Genomic DNA, 16,879 nt, shown 5'->3' on the forward strand with positions numbered 1-16,879 from the left:
TGAGAGGCTGAGTAAATTGTGTCAATATTCGCTGGAAGTCAGAAGAATGAGAGATGCCCTCATTGAAACAATATAAGATTCTGAAGAGGCTTAATAAGCTAAAAACTGGAAAGTCATTTCTCTTGGTTGGGGAATCTAAAACGCAGGGGCACTGGTGGTGGCATTGTGCTATCGTCACTAAACTCAGAATCCAGAAATCCAGGGTAATGCTCTGGGGACCTGGGTTCGAATCCCACCAGGGCAGATGGTGATATTTAAATTCAGTAGAAACCTCTAATTAAAGGCCTAATGATGACCATGAAGCGACTGTAAAAACCCATCTGCGGTTCTGTAGAAGGATCACTTGCATCCAAACTCTGCTGCTCTCTCCACAGATGCTGCCAGACCTGTTGAGTTTATCTGTATTTACTCTCATGATGTACTGAAAGACGGGGCAGAATCCTGCTCCTATGTACAATGTTCTCATGTTCAGCTGACTGGGTTATGAATGGGAGCCGTGTACTCTGGGGAAGGTTTATCGACGTATTTGTATTTACATTTGTAAGTAACCGGCTCAAGTTTATTTTTGTCCGATATAGATAACTCTGTTGTCCTTGAGAATTACTCAGCCACCTACGCCACTGCCTTCTCTGGCCTTCAGCAGAGATACCACTGAATCAGACCAGCTGCTTTTTGTTCGCATCTGAGCCGTGGGAAAGTTGTTTTGTCCGACACTATGTGAAACAATTTCTTCAAAAGTAACTCACCAACGAAAGGTGTTTCTCCCCATTCCCTCCCTTATTGAAGGAGCTGGCCTAACCATATTTATAGGTCGGAGCGGCGTTCTCATAACTTGTTGGAGATACTTACTCCAGAGTGGGTTTCTCACCGGGCGACGCAGTTTTCTTCCCGTCAGAATCAGTGGAACAAGGGTGCAGAGAAAGATCAACTTAATGCAAGGTAAGTCCATTCAAAAGTCTGATGGCAGCAGGGAAGAAGCTGTTCTTGAGGCGGTTGGTACGTGACCTCGGACTTTTGTATCTTTTTCCCTGAAGGAAGAAGGTGGAAGAGAGAATGTCAGGGGTGCGTGGCGTCATAGAATCATAGAATCCCCGCAGTACAGAAGGAGGCCATTCAGCCCATCGAGACTGTACCGACCACAATCCCACCCAGGCCCTGTTCCCGTATCCCACATGTTCCCGTACGGGAACAAGGTCAGAAAATGTGAGTAAAGTGGGATCGGCCAAGATCTGGACTGAACTGGTCATTTTTTAGTCCTTGGCTCACCAGGACAGTGATCATTGACTCTGTCTACACTTCCCGCTGCCTCGGAAAAGCAGCCAGCATAATCAAGGGGTGGCATGGAGGCACTGCCTCCTCACAATGCCAGGGACCCGGGTTCGATTCCGACCTCGGGTCACTGTCTGTGTGGAGTTTGTACTTTCTCCCCGTGTCTGCGTGGGTTTCCTCCGGGTGCTCCGGATTCCTCCCACAGTCCAAAGATGTGCGGGTTAGGTGGATTGGCCATGGTAAATTGACCCTAGTGTCAGGGGGATTAACAAGGTAAATGTGTGGGGTACGAGAATAGGGCCTAGATGGGATTGTGGTTGGTACAGGTTTGATGGGCCGAATGGCCTCCTTCTGTACTATAAGGGTTCTATGATTCTATGACCCCCACGCATCCCAGATATTCTCTCTTCCACCTTCCGTCGGGGAAAATGATGCAAAAGTCTGGGATCACGTACCAACCGACTCAAGAACAGCTTCTTCCCTCCTGCCATTAGACTTTTGAATGGACCTGCCTTATATTAAACTGATCTTTCTCTACATACTAGCTATGAATATAATACTATATTCTACACCCTCACCTTTCCTTCTCCCCTGTGTATTCTATGAATGGTATGGTTTGTCTGTATAGTGCACGGGAAACAATACTTCTCACTGTATCCCGATACATATGACAATAAATCAAATCAAATCAAAAAAATTGGCAATCGCTTCAACTGTAGAAACCATCACTGATCTGCCATTCACCTGAGAACGTTCCAGAAGGGATCATGAAAACCGGCGGGAGTAAAGTATATTTAATCGGCACAAGTCGGTTTACATTAACATTGCAATGAAGTTACTGTAAAAATGCCCTAGTCGCCACACTCCGGTGCCTGTTCGGGTACACTGAGGGAGAATTTAGCATGGCCAATTCACCTAACCAGCACGTCTTTCCGACTGTGGGAGAAAACTGGAGCACCCGGAGGAAACCGACACAGACACGGGGAGAATGTGGAAACTCCACACAGACAGTGATCACTGTGCCACCTTGAGAATAGGAACTGAAGCTTTCTTTTCACCCTCCCACGTGAAGCTTCTTTCAACAACAGCTCATTCCCAGTCCTGGTTGGAATCAGTTTTTGATAGATTGTCCACAAAGGTGACAAAGGACGAGGTCAGATGGCAGGCCATTTATCCTACGGCCGAATCCAGGCCTCAAACTTTCTGCAGTTGGTGAAGGAAGAAAGCCCCAGTGCCGTGTGATGGGGCTGAGAATTTAAGTCACACCAGGATTGCTCCCCATTGGCACAGGCCCTTTACATTGCATTGCAGCAGCATGAGAAGGTCTTCTGACTACTCTCCAGTTCACTAGCGAGCACTAGCCAGCAGTTTACTGGCCCATCTGGCAATGCGAATATTTACAGCTTCTACAAGTCCCACAATTATACTGTGGGAAAGCAATAGATCCTGAAGGTGATTGGTTAACATCCCAAAGAGATCCACTCTTCATTGGGAGGAAGAGAAGAGAAGAGAAGAGGAACATCTTTTCTGGGCCCACACTATGGTTCCTTCATGACAACATGCTGCTTTGATGGCTTCTCCCGATATATTGATCTACACATTCTGTCTATGCAAATCCCAAGGAGTCTGGGGTTTGGGATGGGGGCAGTAATAGTCAGACTTGGACTTCTGAAAGCTGGCGGAGTGAATGTTCCTGGTTTTATGGGATTCTAGGATTCCCCATTTCAGTATCCGGCTGTGTATTGAACCACTTAGTCTCCATTAGTTACACAAAGAGGTGATTGCTGCTATCAGTGTGGCGATGCCGGTGTTGGACTGGGGTGGACAAGATGAGAGGTCACATGACACCAGGTTATAGTCCAACAGGTTTATTTGAAATCTCAAGCTTTCAGAGTGCTGCTCCTCCATCAGGTGACTTCACTCACCTGACAAAGTGAAGTGAAGTCAAGGTCTCAATGACTCAAGCTGGACGTAGAACTCAGGCTGTGGCCTGGCTAAAGCACTCACCTTACAACTTTCCTTGCGATAGATTAAAGTCTACTGATTTAGCAGTCTACAACAACTGCAACAGCTTACATTGAGTTGGCACCCTTCATGTAGTGAAATGTCTCAAGGTGCTTCACAGAAGCATGATAAAACAAAATAAGATGTGTAACGAGATGGTCAGGTCAGAAAAGATCAGCCAGGATCTTATTGAATGGCGGAGCAGGCTCGAGGGGCCAAATGGCCTACTCCTGCTCTGACTTCTTATGCTCTCATTTGATTTGCTTTATTATTGGGATACAGTGAAAAATATTGTTTCTTGCGCGCTTTACGGGACAAAGCATACCGTTCATAGAGCGCAGAGGGGAGAAGGAAAGGAGAGGCTGCAGAATGTAGTGTGACAGTCATTTTGCACCCTTTCTGTTCCTTCTCCCCTATGTACTCTATGAACGGTATGACCATAAGACCATAAAACATAGGAGCAGAATTAGGCCACTCGGCCCATTGAGTCTGCTCTGCCATTCAATCATGGCTGATACTTTTCTCATCCCCATTCTCCTGCCTTTTCCCCATAACCCCTGACCCCCTTATTAATCAAGAACCTATCTATCTCTGTCTTAAAGACACTCAATGACCTGGCCTCCACAGCCTTCTGTGGCAAAGAGTTCCACAGATTCACCTCTCTCTAGCTGAAGAAATTCCTCCTCATCTCTGTTTTAAAGGATCGTCCCTTTATCCTGAGGTTGTGCCCTCTGGTTCTAGTTTTTCCTACTCGTGGAAACATCCTCTCCATGTCCACTCTATCAAGGCCTCGCAGTATCCTGTAAGTTTCAATAAGATCCAGGATTCAGAACTGGCTTGCCTGCAGAAGGCAGAGAGAGAGTGGTTGTAGACGGGTCTTTTTCTGAATGGAGGTCGGTCAGCAGTGGAGTGCCCCAGGGGTCTGTTCTGGGACCCTTGCTGTTTGTCATTTTCATAAATGACCTGGATGAGGAAGTGGAGGGATGGGTTGGTAAGTTTGCCGATGACATGAAGGTTGGGGTTGTTGTGGATAGGTTGGAGGGATGTCAGAAGCTGCAGTCTGACATAGATAGGATGCAAGACTGGGCAGAGAAGTGGCAGATGGACTCCAACCCAGATAAATGTGTAGTGGTCCATTTTGGCAACTCAAATGGGATGAAGGAGTATAATATCAAGGGTAAGACTCTTAGCAGTGTAGAGGATCAGAAGGACCTTGGGGTCCGGGTCCATAGGACTCTTAAATCAGCCTCGCAGGAGAAGGAGGCGGTTAAGAAGGCGTATGGTGTGCTGGCCTTCATCAATTGAGGGATTGAGTTTAGGAGTCGGGAGATAATGATGCAGCTTTATAAGACCCTCGTCAGACCCCACTTGGAGGACTGTGTTCAGTTCTGGTCGCCTCATTACAGGAGGGATGTGGAAATGATTGAAAGGGTGCAGAGAAGATTTACAAGGATGTTGCCTGGATTGGTTGGCATGCCTTATGAGGATAGGTTGAGGGAGCTCGGTCTTTTCTCCCTGGGGAGATGAAGGATGAGAGGTGACCTGATAGAGGTGTACAAGATGTTGAGAGGTATAGATTGGGTGGATTCTCGGAGGCTTTTTCCCAGGGCTGAAATGGCTGCTACGAGAGGACACAGGTTTAAGGTGCTGGGGAGTAGGTACAGAGGAGATGTCAAGGGTAAGTTTTTCGCTCAGAGGGTGGTGGGTGAGTGGAATTGGCTGCCGTCAGTGGTGATGGAGGCAAACTCAATAGGGTCTTTTAAGAACATAAGAACATAAGAAATAGGAGCAGGAGTAGGCCATCTAGCCCCTCGAGCCTGCCCCGCCATTCAATAAGATCATGGCTGATCTGACGTGGATCAGTACCACTTACCCGCCTGATCCCCATAACCCTTAATTCCCTTACCGATCAGGAATCCATCCATCCGCGCTTTAAACATATTCAGCGAGGTAGCCTCCACCACCTCAGTGGGCAGAGAATTCCAGAGATTCACCACCCTCTGGGAGAAGAAGTTCCTCCTCAACTCTGTCTTAAACCGACCCCCCTTTATTTTGAGGCTGTGTCCTCTAGTTTTAACTTCCTTACTAAGTGGAAAGAATCTCTCCGCCTCCACCCTATCCAGCCCCCGCATTATCTTATAAGTCTCCATAAGATCCCCCCTCATCCTTCTAAACTCCAACGAGTACAAACCCAATCTCCTCAGCCTCTCCTCATAATCCAAACCCCTCATCTCCGGTATCAACCTGGTGAACCTTCTCTGCACTCCCTCCAATGCCAATATATCCTTCCTCATATAAGGGGACCAATACTGCACACAGTATTCCAGCTGCGGCCTCACCAATGCCCTGTACAGGTGCATCAAGACATCCCTGCTTTTATATTCTATCCCCTTCGCAATATAGGCCAACATCCCATTTGCCTTCTTGATCACCTGTTGTACCTGCAGACTGGGCTTTTGCGTCTCATGCACAAGGACCCCCAGGTCCCTTTGCACGGTAGCATGTTTTAATTTGTTTCCATTGAGATAGTAATCCCATTTGTTATTATTTCCTCCAAAGTGTATAACCTCGCATTTATCAACGTTATACTCCATTTGCCATATCCTCGCCCACTCACTCAGCCTGTCCAAATCTCTCTGCAGATCTTCTCCGTCCTCCACACGATTCACTTTTCCACTTATCTTTGTGTCGTCTGCAAACTTCGTTACCCTACACTCCGTCCCCTCCTCCAGATCATCTATATAAATGGTAAATAGTTGCGGCCCGAGTACCGATCCCTGCGGCACGCCACTAGTTACCTTCCTCCAACCGGAAAAACACCCATTTATTCCGACTCTTTGCTTCCTGTCGGATAGCCAGTCCCCAATCCACTTTAACACACTACCCCCAACTCCGTGTGCCCTAATCTTCTTCAGTAGCCTTTTATGGGGCACCTTATCAAACGCCTTTTGGAAATCCAAAAACACCGCATCCACCGGTTCTCCTCCATCAACCGCCCTAGTCACATCTTCATAAAAATCCAACATGTTCGTCAAGCACGACTTTCCCCTCATGAATCCATGCTGCGTCTGATTGATCGAACCATTTCTATCCAGATGCCCTGCTATCTCCTCTTTAATAATGGATTCCAGCATTTTCCCTACTACAGACGTTAAGCTGACCGGCCTATAGTTACCCGCCTTTTGTCTCCTTCCTTTTTTAAACAGCGGCGTAACATTAGCCGTTTTCCAATCAACCGGCACTACCCCAGAATGCAACGAGTTTTGATAAATAATCACGAACGCATCCACTATTACCTCTGACATTTCTTTCAATACCCTGGGATGCATTCCATCCGGACCCGGGGACTTGTCCACCTTCAGTCCCATTAGTCTACCCAGCACTGCCTCTCTGGTTACATTAATTGTATTAAGTATTTCTCCTGCTGCCAACCCTCTATCGTTAATATTTGGCAAACTATTTGTGTCCTCCACCGTGAAGACCGACACAAAAAACTTATTTAAAGACTCAGCCATATCCTCATTTCCCACTATTAACTCCCCCCTCTCGTCCTCCAAGGGTCCAACATTCACTCTGGCCACTCTATTCCTTTTTATATATTTATAAAAACTTTTACTATCATTTTTTATATTAATTGCTAGCCTAGCTTCATAGTCTATCCTTCCTTTCTTTATCGCTTTCTTAGTCTCTCTTTGTTGTTTCTTAAATTTTTCCCAATCACTTGTTTCTCCACTATTTTTGGCCACTCTGTACGCAGCTGTTTTTATTTTAATACTCTCCTTTATTTCCTTCGTTATCCACGGCTGGTTCTCCCTTTTCTTACAATCCTTGTTTTTTGCTGGAATATATTTTTGCTGAGAACTGAAAAGGATCTCCTTAAAAATCCTCCACTGTTCCTCAGTTATCCTACCTGCCAGCCTGCTCTCCCAGTCTACCTTAGCCAATTCATCCCTCATCCTATCATATTTCCCTCTGTTCAAACAGAGGACACTGGTTTGGGACCAAACTTTCTCCTCTTCCATCTGAATCAGAAATGAGTACATGGGACTTAATAGGATTGAGGGTTATAGGTAAGCCTATGTATAAGCCTAGGTAGGTAGGGACATGACCGGCGCAACTTGTGGGCTGAAGGGCCTGTTTGTGCTGTATTTTTTCTATATTCTATGTTCTATGTTCTGTCCCCCCTCATCCTTCTAAACTCCAACGAGTACAGACCCAGAATCCTCAACCATTCCTCATACGACAAGCTCTTCATTCCAGAGATCATTCTTGTGAACCTCCTCTGGACCCTCCTCTGGTATGCTTTGTCTGCGTAGCCAAAATGGATGACCAAAACCGTAAGCAAAAAGTCAGGATACAAGGAATGTCTTAAAGGAGGCTAGCGAGGCAGAGGGGTATTGGGGGTGAGGGGATGGGGGGTTGGGTGGTGGGTGGAGGGGGTGGGGGGGTGGAATTCCAGATCTTGGGGCCGAGGCAACTGGAGTCACAACCACCAATGGTAGCAGAGTTGGGGAATGCACAAGAGGCCAGAATATGAGGAGCATTGATAACCTGAGAGGGATTGGCTCTGGAGGAGGTTACAGAGATTGGAGGGGTGAGGCCGCGGAGTGATTTGAGAATTTTCTAATCAAGATGTAGCTTGACCAGAGTTAGTGTCAGTCAGCGAGCGCAGCGGGGGACAGGGGAGCAGGAGATGCTGTGAGCTAAGGCACGGGCCGTAGAGTTTTGGTTGGAGCTCCAATGCTGGGTGTACAAAGTGCAATAACTAGATTTGATATTTGAGCTAAATCTTGGTGAAATCTTGCTTTAAATACATTCTGTGCTGATTTGTGGCAGATTGGTGATCATGTGTTGGAGTCTTCACGTTTTCTGCTTCGGATTGGTGAGACACAGGGTTTTAACTGGCATCCTGTGTGCGCTGTGTTCCCAGTTTCAGCTGTGTCAGGGGAAGGGTGAACAGAACCCAGGGTGGAATTTTCCCAAGCCCTCATGCGGGTTTAATAAAAATTTGGAAAATCACTGAAATCAGTAACGGTGAGCATGATTCATCGATTGTCATTGAAAAACCCATCTGGTTCACTAATGTCCCTTTGAGAGAAAGAAATCTGCCCTCCTTACCTGGTGTGGCCGACAAGTGACTCTGGGTCCACAATACAATTGTTGACTCTTAACTGCCCTCTGACATGGTCTAGCAAATCATTCATAGAAATCATAGAAACCCTACAGTGCAGAAGGAGGCCATTCGGCCCATCGAGTCTGCACCGACCACAATCCCACCCAGGCCCTACCCCCACATATTTACCCGCTAATCCCCCCAACCTACGCATTTTAGGACTCTAATGGGCAATTTTTAACCGGGCCAATCAACCTAACCCACACATCTTTGGACTGTGGGAGGAAACCGGAGCAAACCCACGCAGACACGAGGAGAATGTGCAAACTCCACACAGACAGTGACCCGAGCCGGGAATCGAACCCAGGCCCCTGGAGCTGTGAAGCAGCAGTGCTAACCACTGTGCTACCGTGCCGCCCCATTCAGTTCAAGGTCGATAAGGGATGGGCATCAAATTCTGGTCTTGCCAACAATGCCCCTATCTCACAAAAGAATAATTCTTAAGAGATAACCTAAGTACATTACTTAGCATGAAAATGTAATCTCTGAATAATTTGGGGGAGTGAATGGAGCGCAGGTGGATTTCATAGAAATCATAGAAACCCTACAGTACAGAAAGAGGCCATTCGGCCCATCGAGTCTGCACCGACCACAAACCAAACTCTTGAGCAAACTGCTCAGTATATAATGGGATGCTGACTGACTGTGACTCTTGCTGCTGGTTCCTTGGCTTTTGCGAGCAACCAAAGTTGCAGGCCAGAGGCCACTGGCATTTGTAAACTAAGCTCCTGTTCCAGGATCTCGGGCTCGGCTGCAAGCATTTCAGGAATGCCTTGCAGCGGATTAGATTTCTGATGACATTTCAGGAATGCCTTGCAGCGGATTAGATTTCTGATGACATTTTGGGCAAGTTTAAATGGCCTCAGCGATGGGACATCAGGCAAAGCCTTTTCAGTGGTCATTCCTTCACTTGGATGCTTCATTGCAGAAACTCTTTTCTGTAAATGTGTTGCTAACCAGAGCGAGCGAGGGAGTGAGAGAGCGAGACAGAGCAAGAGAGAGCGAGCGAGGGAGTGAGAGAGGGAGTGAGAGAGAGGGAGTGAGAGAGCGAGAGGGAGTGAGAGAGGGAGTGAGAGATGGAGTGAAAGAGGGAGTGAGAGTGAGCGAGGGAGTGAGAGAGCGAGAGAGAGTGAGCGAGGGAGAGAGAGCGAGAGAGAGCGAGCGAGGGAGTGAGAGAGGGCGTGAGAGAGGGCGTGAGAGAGGGAGTGAGAGAGGGAGGGAGTGAGCGAGGGAGTGAAAGAGGGAGTGAGTCAAACACATTTATACCATCTCCTATGAAATTGCTACATTTGGTTGTTTTTATGTAAAAATGTGCAATCGATTTACTTTTTAATTAACTGACAATTCCTGAGGAAATATTTGTGGCCGTTTGTGCAAAACCCAGTTCCAGTTTTCTGGAATATAAAAAGAACTATCCTGGTTGGACTTGAGAATCTATTAGAGAGAGGGAAGGATTCCTCACCCACCCGCCCTCACCCACCCTCACCCACCCTCACCCACCCTCACCCGCCCTCACCCGCCCTCACCCACTCTCACCCACCCTCACCCACCCTCACCCACCCTCACCCACCCTCACCCGCCCTCACCCACCCTCACCCATCCTCACCCACCCTCACCCACTCTGACCCACCCTCACCCACCCTCACCCGCCCTCACCCACCCTCACCCACTCTGACTCACTCTGACCCACCCTCACCTACTCTGACCCACCCTCACCCACCCTCACCCACCCTCACCCACTCTCACCCACTCTCATCCACTCTGAACCGCTCTCACCCGACCTCACGCACCCTCACCCACTCTCACCCACTCTCATCCACCCTCACCCACTTTCACCCACCCTCACGCACCCTCACCCGTCCACCCTCAGCCGCCCATTCTTACCCACCCCCATCAACCCTAACCAACCCTCACCCATCTTCACCCACCCTCCCACTCCCACCCACACTCACTTACACTCATCCTCATGCACTCACCCTCACCCACTCTCACCCTTACACACCCTCACTCACACTCATCCTAACCAATTCTCATCCTCACACACTTACCCACCCACTCCCACTCTCATTTACCCTCTCTCACCCACCCTCACCCACCCACCCTCACCAACTCTCACCCATCTTCACTCATCCTCACCCACTCTTACCCACTCTCACTCTCACCCCCACTCAGCCTCACTCACCCACTGTCACCCTCACCCTCACCCTTTCTGGTACCCCTCCCTGATCAGATGGTCGGTACTCTTCCCTGTGGAAGATTGAGGAATTCTACCTTTCCCCTTTCCCAGGGGGATTTTCAGAGGTCATGGCCCTAAGCTGTGGCAGTCAATAGGCCCATTGTCTGTGGCTCCTGTTTCCTAGGCTGCCTCATGAGGCAGGACAGGAAATGCCACTGCTCCTGGGGCTGGAGAGGCCTGGCCAGAGTGTGTCAGGTATGTTTAATCCCCTCAGTGCCTAAGTAACGGGGACCCAGTCAACTCGAATGTTTCCTTCCTTTAAATTGTAGGTGGGAACTAAATTTTACACCACCGTTCTAATCATACATTTAAACATTATGCCACCTCTGAGATTTGTTGATTTTGTTTGAAAAGTGCCAGTTTGAAAGAAACGTTGAAATGTTAATCTACATGTGTTGTCAATTTTCTCTCTTTTGTATTTTGCAAAAGTCTTTCTGCAAATGTCAGAAAGAGCCTGTGATTCTGTTGTTAGAATCAACCTGCAGACTAAATGAGAACACGGCTGATTTCGTGCAAGAATGTGTTATGTGTTAGTGTGTTCCACACCGTAATGCTCACTGAATCATGTGTAATCGTTAGGGCATAGCACTCTCTCGTATAATGTGAATTTACATTTAATCTGAACAAGCAGATAGATAGACAGATAGACTAATTTAAAGTTTATGTATTAGTATCACAAGTAGGCTAAAATTAACACTGCAATGAAGTTACTGTGAAAATCCCCCAGTCGTCACACTCTGGCACCTGTTCGGATAACACTGAGGGAGAATTTAGCATGGCCAATGCACCTAACCAGTGCGTCTTTCGGACTGTGGGAGGAAACCGGAGCACCCGGAGGAAACCCACGCAGACATGGGGAGAATGTGCAAACTCCACACAGACAGACGGAATTGAACCCGGGTCCATGGCGCTGTAAAGCAGTGGTGCTAACCACTGTGCCACCATGCCGCCCTAGATTGATAGACAGGTAGATCGATAGATAGATAGACAGACAGTTAGATAGGCAGAGAGCTAGATAGAAAAATAGAAGCAGGAGTAGGCCATTCACCCCTTCGAGCCTGCTCTGTCATTCATTTTGATCATGGCTAATCATTAAATTCAATATCCTGATCCCCCTTTTCCCTCCATATCCCTTGTCTCTCTTTAACCCCAAGAGCTATGTCTAGTTTTTTCTTAAAATCATGAAATATTTCGGCCTGAACTACTTTTAGTGGCAGTGAATTCCACACATTTACCACTCTCCGGTTGGAGAAATTTCTCCTCACCTCATAGATAGATAGACAGACAGGCAGATGGATAAATAATTAATTGTGGGATGGTGTCTCTTCCACATTAATTCCTTCGCACATTTACTTTTGTGGACCTCTCCCTTTATGAAACAATGCCAGTTAAATAACTTGAAGCCGTTCCAGTTGAAGCCAAAATATATTATCATTCTACACATTCCCCACAAACATTCCACCTTCCATTGCGAAATAAAACACATGGCAAGCAGCTATTTTGCATTTATAAACGAGAGCAGCGACATTTTTAATTTGCAATTTCTACCTCCTCTTCCTCAGGTCTTTCAGGTAGCCTATGTCATCATTAAGGCAGCAAATTCACCTCGACCTGGGAACTGGGTATTGGAACGTTCCATTGACGGCATTGAATTCACCCCATGGCAATACTATGCCACAAGTGACACCGAGTGCCTGACTCGCTACAACCTCGCGCCCAGAATTGGACCCCCGACCTACAAGAGGGATGACGAAGTGATCTGCACATCTTACTATTCGAGGCTGGTCCCACTCGAGCATGGAGAGGTAAATGAATCCAAAAGAAGGATGCAGGAACTTGTTTCTCATGCTTTCAGTTTCAGGAAGCCGGCTGCAAACAGCTAGAGGGTGCCATTGCGCATGCGCCTTGATTTCTCGATGTTCTGTGTACAAGTGTCCCCATTGGTGGGGGAAACCATACATGATTCTCGCCGGTGTGGACATCCACTGGTGAGGCCATTAAGGCAAGTGAGCCCGGATGATAGCATCAAATGAGGTTGTGCCCTCTGGTTCTAGTTTTTCCTACTAGTGGAAACATCCTCTCCATGTCCACTCTTTCCAGGCCTCGCAGTGTCCTGTAAGTTTCAGTAAGATCCTCCCTCATCCTTCTAAACTCCAATGAGTGCAGACCCAGAGTCCTCAACTGTTCCTCATACGACAAGCTGGATCATTCTTGTGAACCTCCTCTGGACCCTTTCCAAAGCCAACACATCCTTCCTTAGATATGGGGCCAATATTTCCTTAGATGTGAGGCATTATTCAGAGTGTGAACACTAATGAGGGTCATGTTAAATGTCAGGGAAGTAGCCCTGAGATCGAACTGTTCCTCCTTTAGTGTCAATTCAGAACTTGAGCTTTAAGAAATTTGATTGTAGAAAATGGGGTGTGGGTATCTTGAGTAAAGCTTCCGTTTATCTTTTCAAATAGTCAGTGCGATGCAAGTAGCTTGCGAGTTCAAGTAGCAGTCACTGTAAAATGTATCGGATATTCTCCAATTTAAAAAAACTTTTATGTATAAAATAATAAATCTTAAAAAGAAGGCAAAATATTTGATTCCAAATGCATAATGATCGCCATTTCCGGGCCAACCCCGACCCCCCCCGCCGATCCCCATGCAGAGTGGCAGCAGCACCCCCCACTCCCATCAATGCCTGATGGGCAGTGCCAAAGTGCCCATCGCTGACCCAGCATTTATTGCCCATCCCTAGTTGCCCTTGGAGGGTAGTTGAGAGTCAACCCCATTGCTGTGGGTCTGGAGTCACATGTAGGCCAGACCAGGTAAAGACGGGGGATTTCCTTCCCTAAAGGGCATTAGTGAACCAGATGGGTTTTTCTGACAATCGACAATTGGTTCCATGGCTGTCAGTAGATTCTTAATTCCAGATATTTTTTATAGAACTCAAATTGCACCATCTGCCATGACGGGATTCGAGCCCCGGGTCCCCAGACCATTAGCTGAGTATCTGGATTAATAGTCTAGCGATAATACCACTAAGCCATCGCCTCCCCTGTCTCAGAGGGCTGCCTCCAGGCTTCATGGCATTTTGCTGTTTCCCACTAATTCCTGTGTGGAGTGATGCTGCCCCTTTTTTTAACCCCTAAGCTAGTCCCAACTGCCCGCGTTTGGCCCATATCCCGATACCCATCTTACCCATGTAACTGTTCAAATGCTTTTTAAAAGACAAAATTGTACCCGCCTCTACTACTAGGTCTGGCAGTGCCTTCCAGACACTCACCACCCAGTGTGTGAAAAAATTGCCCCTCTGGACCCTCTTGTATCTCTCCCCTCTCACCGTAAACCCATGCCCTCTAGTTTTAGATTCCCCTACTTTTGGGAAAAGATATTGACTAGCTTGCTGATCTATGCCCCTCATTATTTTATAGACCTCCATAAGATCACCCCTCAGTCTCCTACACTCCAGAGAAAAAAGTCCCAGTCTATTCAGCCTCTCCTCATAACTCAAACCATCACGTCCCGGTAGCATCCTAGTAAATCTTTTCTGCACTCTTTCTAGTTTAATAAAATCCTTTCTATAATAGGGTGACCAGAACTGTACACAGTATTCCAAGTCCAAGCAGTGGAATTTAAGTAAGGCCGAAGAGTTAAAACATCCCAGGCCCTGGGGGCAATCTCTAACTCACACCGCTGCCCCGCTCACCCAAAACTGGCCTGGAGTTAAAATTGGGATCCATATTTTCACTTCATTGTCAGATCATGATAGGAAAGTACCTGACTCAGCGACACGAAGCCTGGACTGTTAGCGGAAGGACTGTGCACGGCTGGAATCCCGAGGAGATCATTTTTGGCATTGTTACCATCCAGATCTGTAACTAAAGAGCGCAATTCGCTTCAATTGTCTGTGTTCCCAGCTGATTGTCCCGAGTTTAACTAAGTCTATTCATGTTGCTTCCTTACTTGTTCATGAAAGGCAGACACATAATGCGATGCTTTATGAAAATTATCAATGGGCCTGGATGAAATGCCAGGCTCTCTTTTGTGAATGTGGAAGATTACTCCAGCCAAACACGTCGACATTTCATTTTCTAATTGCGTATGCATGAGGTAAAAATTAGAGTTGGAGTAAGCTGGCACCCACATTAGTAGCTAAGAAATAGGCAATCTTTATCTGTGTAGAAATCATAGAATCCCTACAGTGCAGAAGGAGGCCATTCGGCCCATCAAGTCTGCACCGACCAAAATCCCACCCAGGCCCTATTCCTGTAACCTCACATATTTACCCTGATAATCTCCTGACACTGAGGGGCAATTTAGAATGGCCAATCAACTTAACCCCAATCTTTGGACTGTGGGAGGAAACCGGAGCACCCGGAGGAAATCCACGCAGATACTGGGAGAATGGGGTGGGAGGAGGGGGGGTGGTGGTGGTGGGGTGGTGGTGGTGGTGGAGGAGTGGTGGAGTGGGAGGAGGGGGGTTGGTGGTGGTCGAGGGGTGGTGGGGTGGGAGGAGGGGGAGTGGGAGGAGGGGGAGTTGGAAGAGGGGGGTTGGTGGTGATTGAGGGGTGGTGGGGTAGGAGGAGGGGGAGTGGGAGGAGGGGGAGTTGGAAGAGGGGGGTTGGTGGTGATTGAGGGGTGGTGGGGTGGGAGGAAGGGGCTGGTGGAGGGGGAGTGGGAGGAGGGGGGTTGGTGGTGGTCGAGGGGTGGTGGGGTGGGAGGAGGGGGAGTGGGAGGAGGGGGAGTTGGAAGAGGGGGGTTGGTGGTGATTGAGGGGTGGTGGGGTGGGAGGAAGGGGCTGGTGGAGGGGGAGTGGGAGGAGGGGGGTTGGTGGTGGTGGGGGGGTGTTGGAGTGGGAGGAGAGGTGGTGGTATTATTGAATGTGCATCATCTTTCTCTGCCTCTGCTCTCTTCACTCCTGCTTCTCCCCTGGAGAGCTGTCCCCTTCCAGGGTCTCACTGTCCTCAAGATCCACACCCTTGCTGGAGGGCCCCATGTTGTGGGGAGTACAGCAAACCACTACATGAGGCAACCAGTGTCCCAGACCCCGAGAGTTGTGAATATGATGTGATGTCCAGCCTTGGCCTGTCGCCTGGGGGAATGGACTGTGATACCCTGCAGTTTTCCTGCCTTTGAGAGCTACCAGCCAATCCAGTTGGCCGGTAGCTCTGCAATCCCATTGGGCCTGCTTCGAGTGGCGACCACTTGTAATACCCACAGCCAATCCCTGAAGAAGAGGAAGAGACGGAACCGGGCAAGGTAAGTCCGGGTATTGGCCGGGTCTGGCTGACAGAACCCAGAGAAGGGGTTCGGAACATACGAACAGAAGTAGGCCATCAGGCCCACTCTGCCATTCAGTAAGATTATGGCTGATTTGTGGCCTAACCCCATGTACCTGCCCTGGATTGGGGAGGGGGTGGGGGTGGGTTCCAGGTTTGAGAGGTCGGGGCAGGGAGAGTTGAAGCGGAGAATGATTTTGAGAGGTGCCTCCAATGGTTAAAAGCCACAAAGGAACATTCCCCACCCCCCTCCCCAACCCCCATCTCCCACCTTCCCCAACACCAGACCACATGGTAAAAGTTGCCAGCTGAATTGCTTGGTATGGATTTCCCCCTAGGGCAGGTAGAGTAGTGGCAAGGATAAGATGAGATACCTAAGGACCTCAATAGGTCCAGTCCGCCAGCTGAGGCTACATGCCCCCATTTTACAAGTCGCCAGCGGCAGCGTGGGAGGGATCTGTAAAATCAAGCCCTTCATTTCTCTCAGTTTGTCTTTCCTCTTACTCGTCTAAGGTCAGTCGCACCTGATGGTGACTTGAAAATTAGCCTTGAGATCATTTTAAAGTTTAATCGAGTCCGTCCTGATTTCTCCGCTTGGAAAAGTGGAAAATCGAAGGCCTGTGAGAGCACCGAGGGCACACGAGGAGAGAGTGGAATATCGCAGTGGTGTTTTAACAATGCCTTGAATGAAGCAATATAATTCACAGTCGCAATACCGTCTTCTCCATCCCGCAGATTCACACGTCCCTGATCAACGGCAGGCCCAGTGCTGATGACCCTTCCCCGACTCTGTTAGCATTTACCTCGGCTCGCTACATCCGCCTGCTCCTTCAGCGCATCAGGACACTCAATGCTGACCTCATGACCCTTGGCTTCCGTGACCCGAAGGAAGTCGACCCAATTGTTACCCGTAGGGTAAGGAAAATG

At 48.3% G+C, this 16,879-nt stretch overlaps 1 protein-coding gene across 1 annotated transcript in view; it reads left to right on the top strand.

Moving 5' to 3' along the window:
• lama1 (laminin, alpha 1) overlaps positions 1-16,879 on the top strand; it is a 288,354-nt gene that overhangs the window by 54,189 nt on the left and 217,286 nt on the right. Inside the window, exons 5-6 of the mRNA XM_078216990.1 lie at positions 12,245-12,487; positions 16,688-16,867. Of these exons, the coding sequence (XP_078073116.1) occupies positions 12,245-12,487; positions 16,688-16,867 (423 nt within the window). The remainder of the gene's footprint in view (positions 1-12,244; positions 12,488-16,687; positions 16,868-16,879) is intronic.

Source organism: Mustelus asterias, chromosome 7, assembly GCF_964213995.1.
Source record: "Mustelus asterias chromosome 7, sMusAst1.hap1.1, whole genome shotgun sequence".
Classification (NCBI taxonomy): Eukaryota; Metazoa; Chordata; class Chondrichthyes; order Carcharhiniformes; family Triakidae; genus Mustelus; species Mustelus asterias.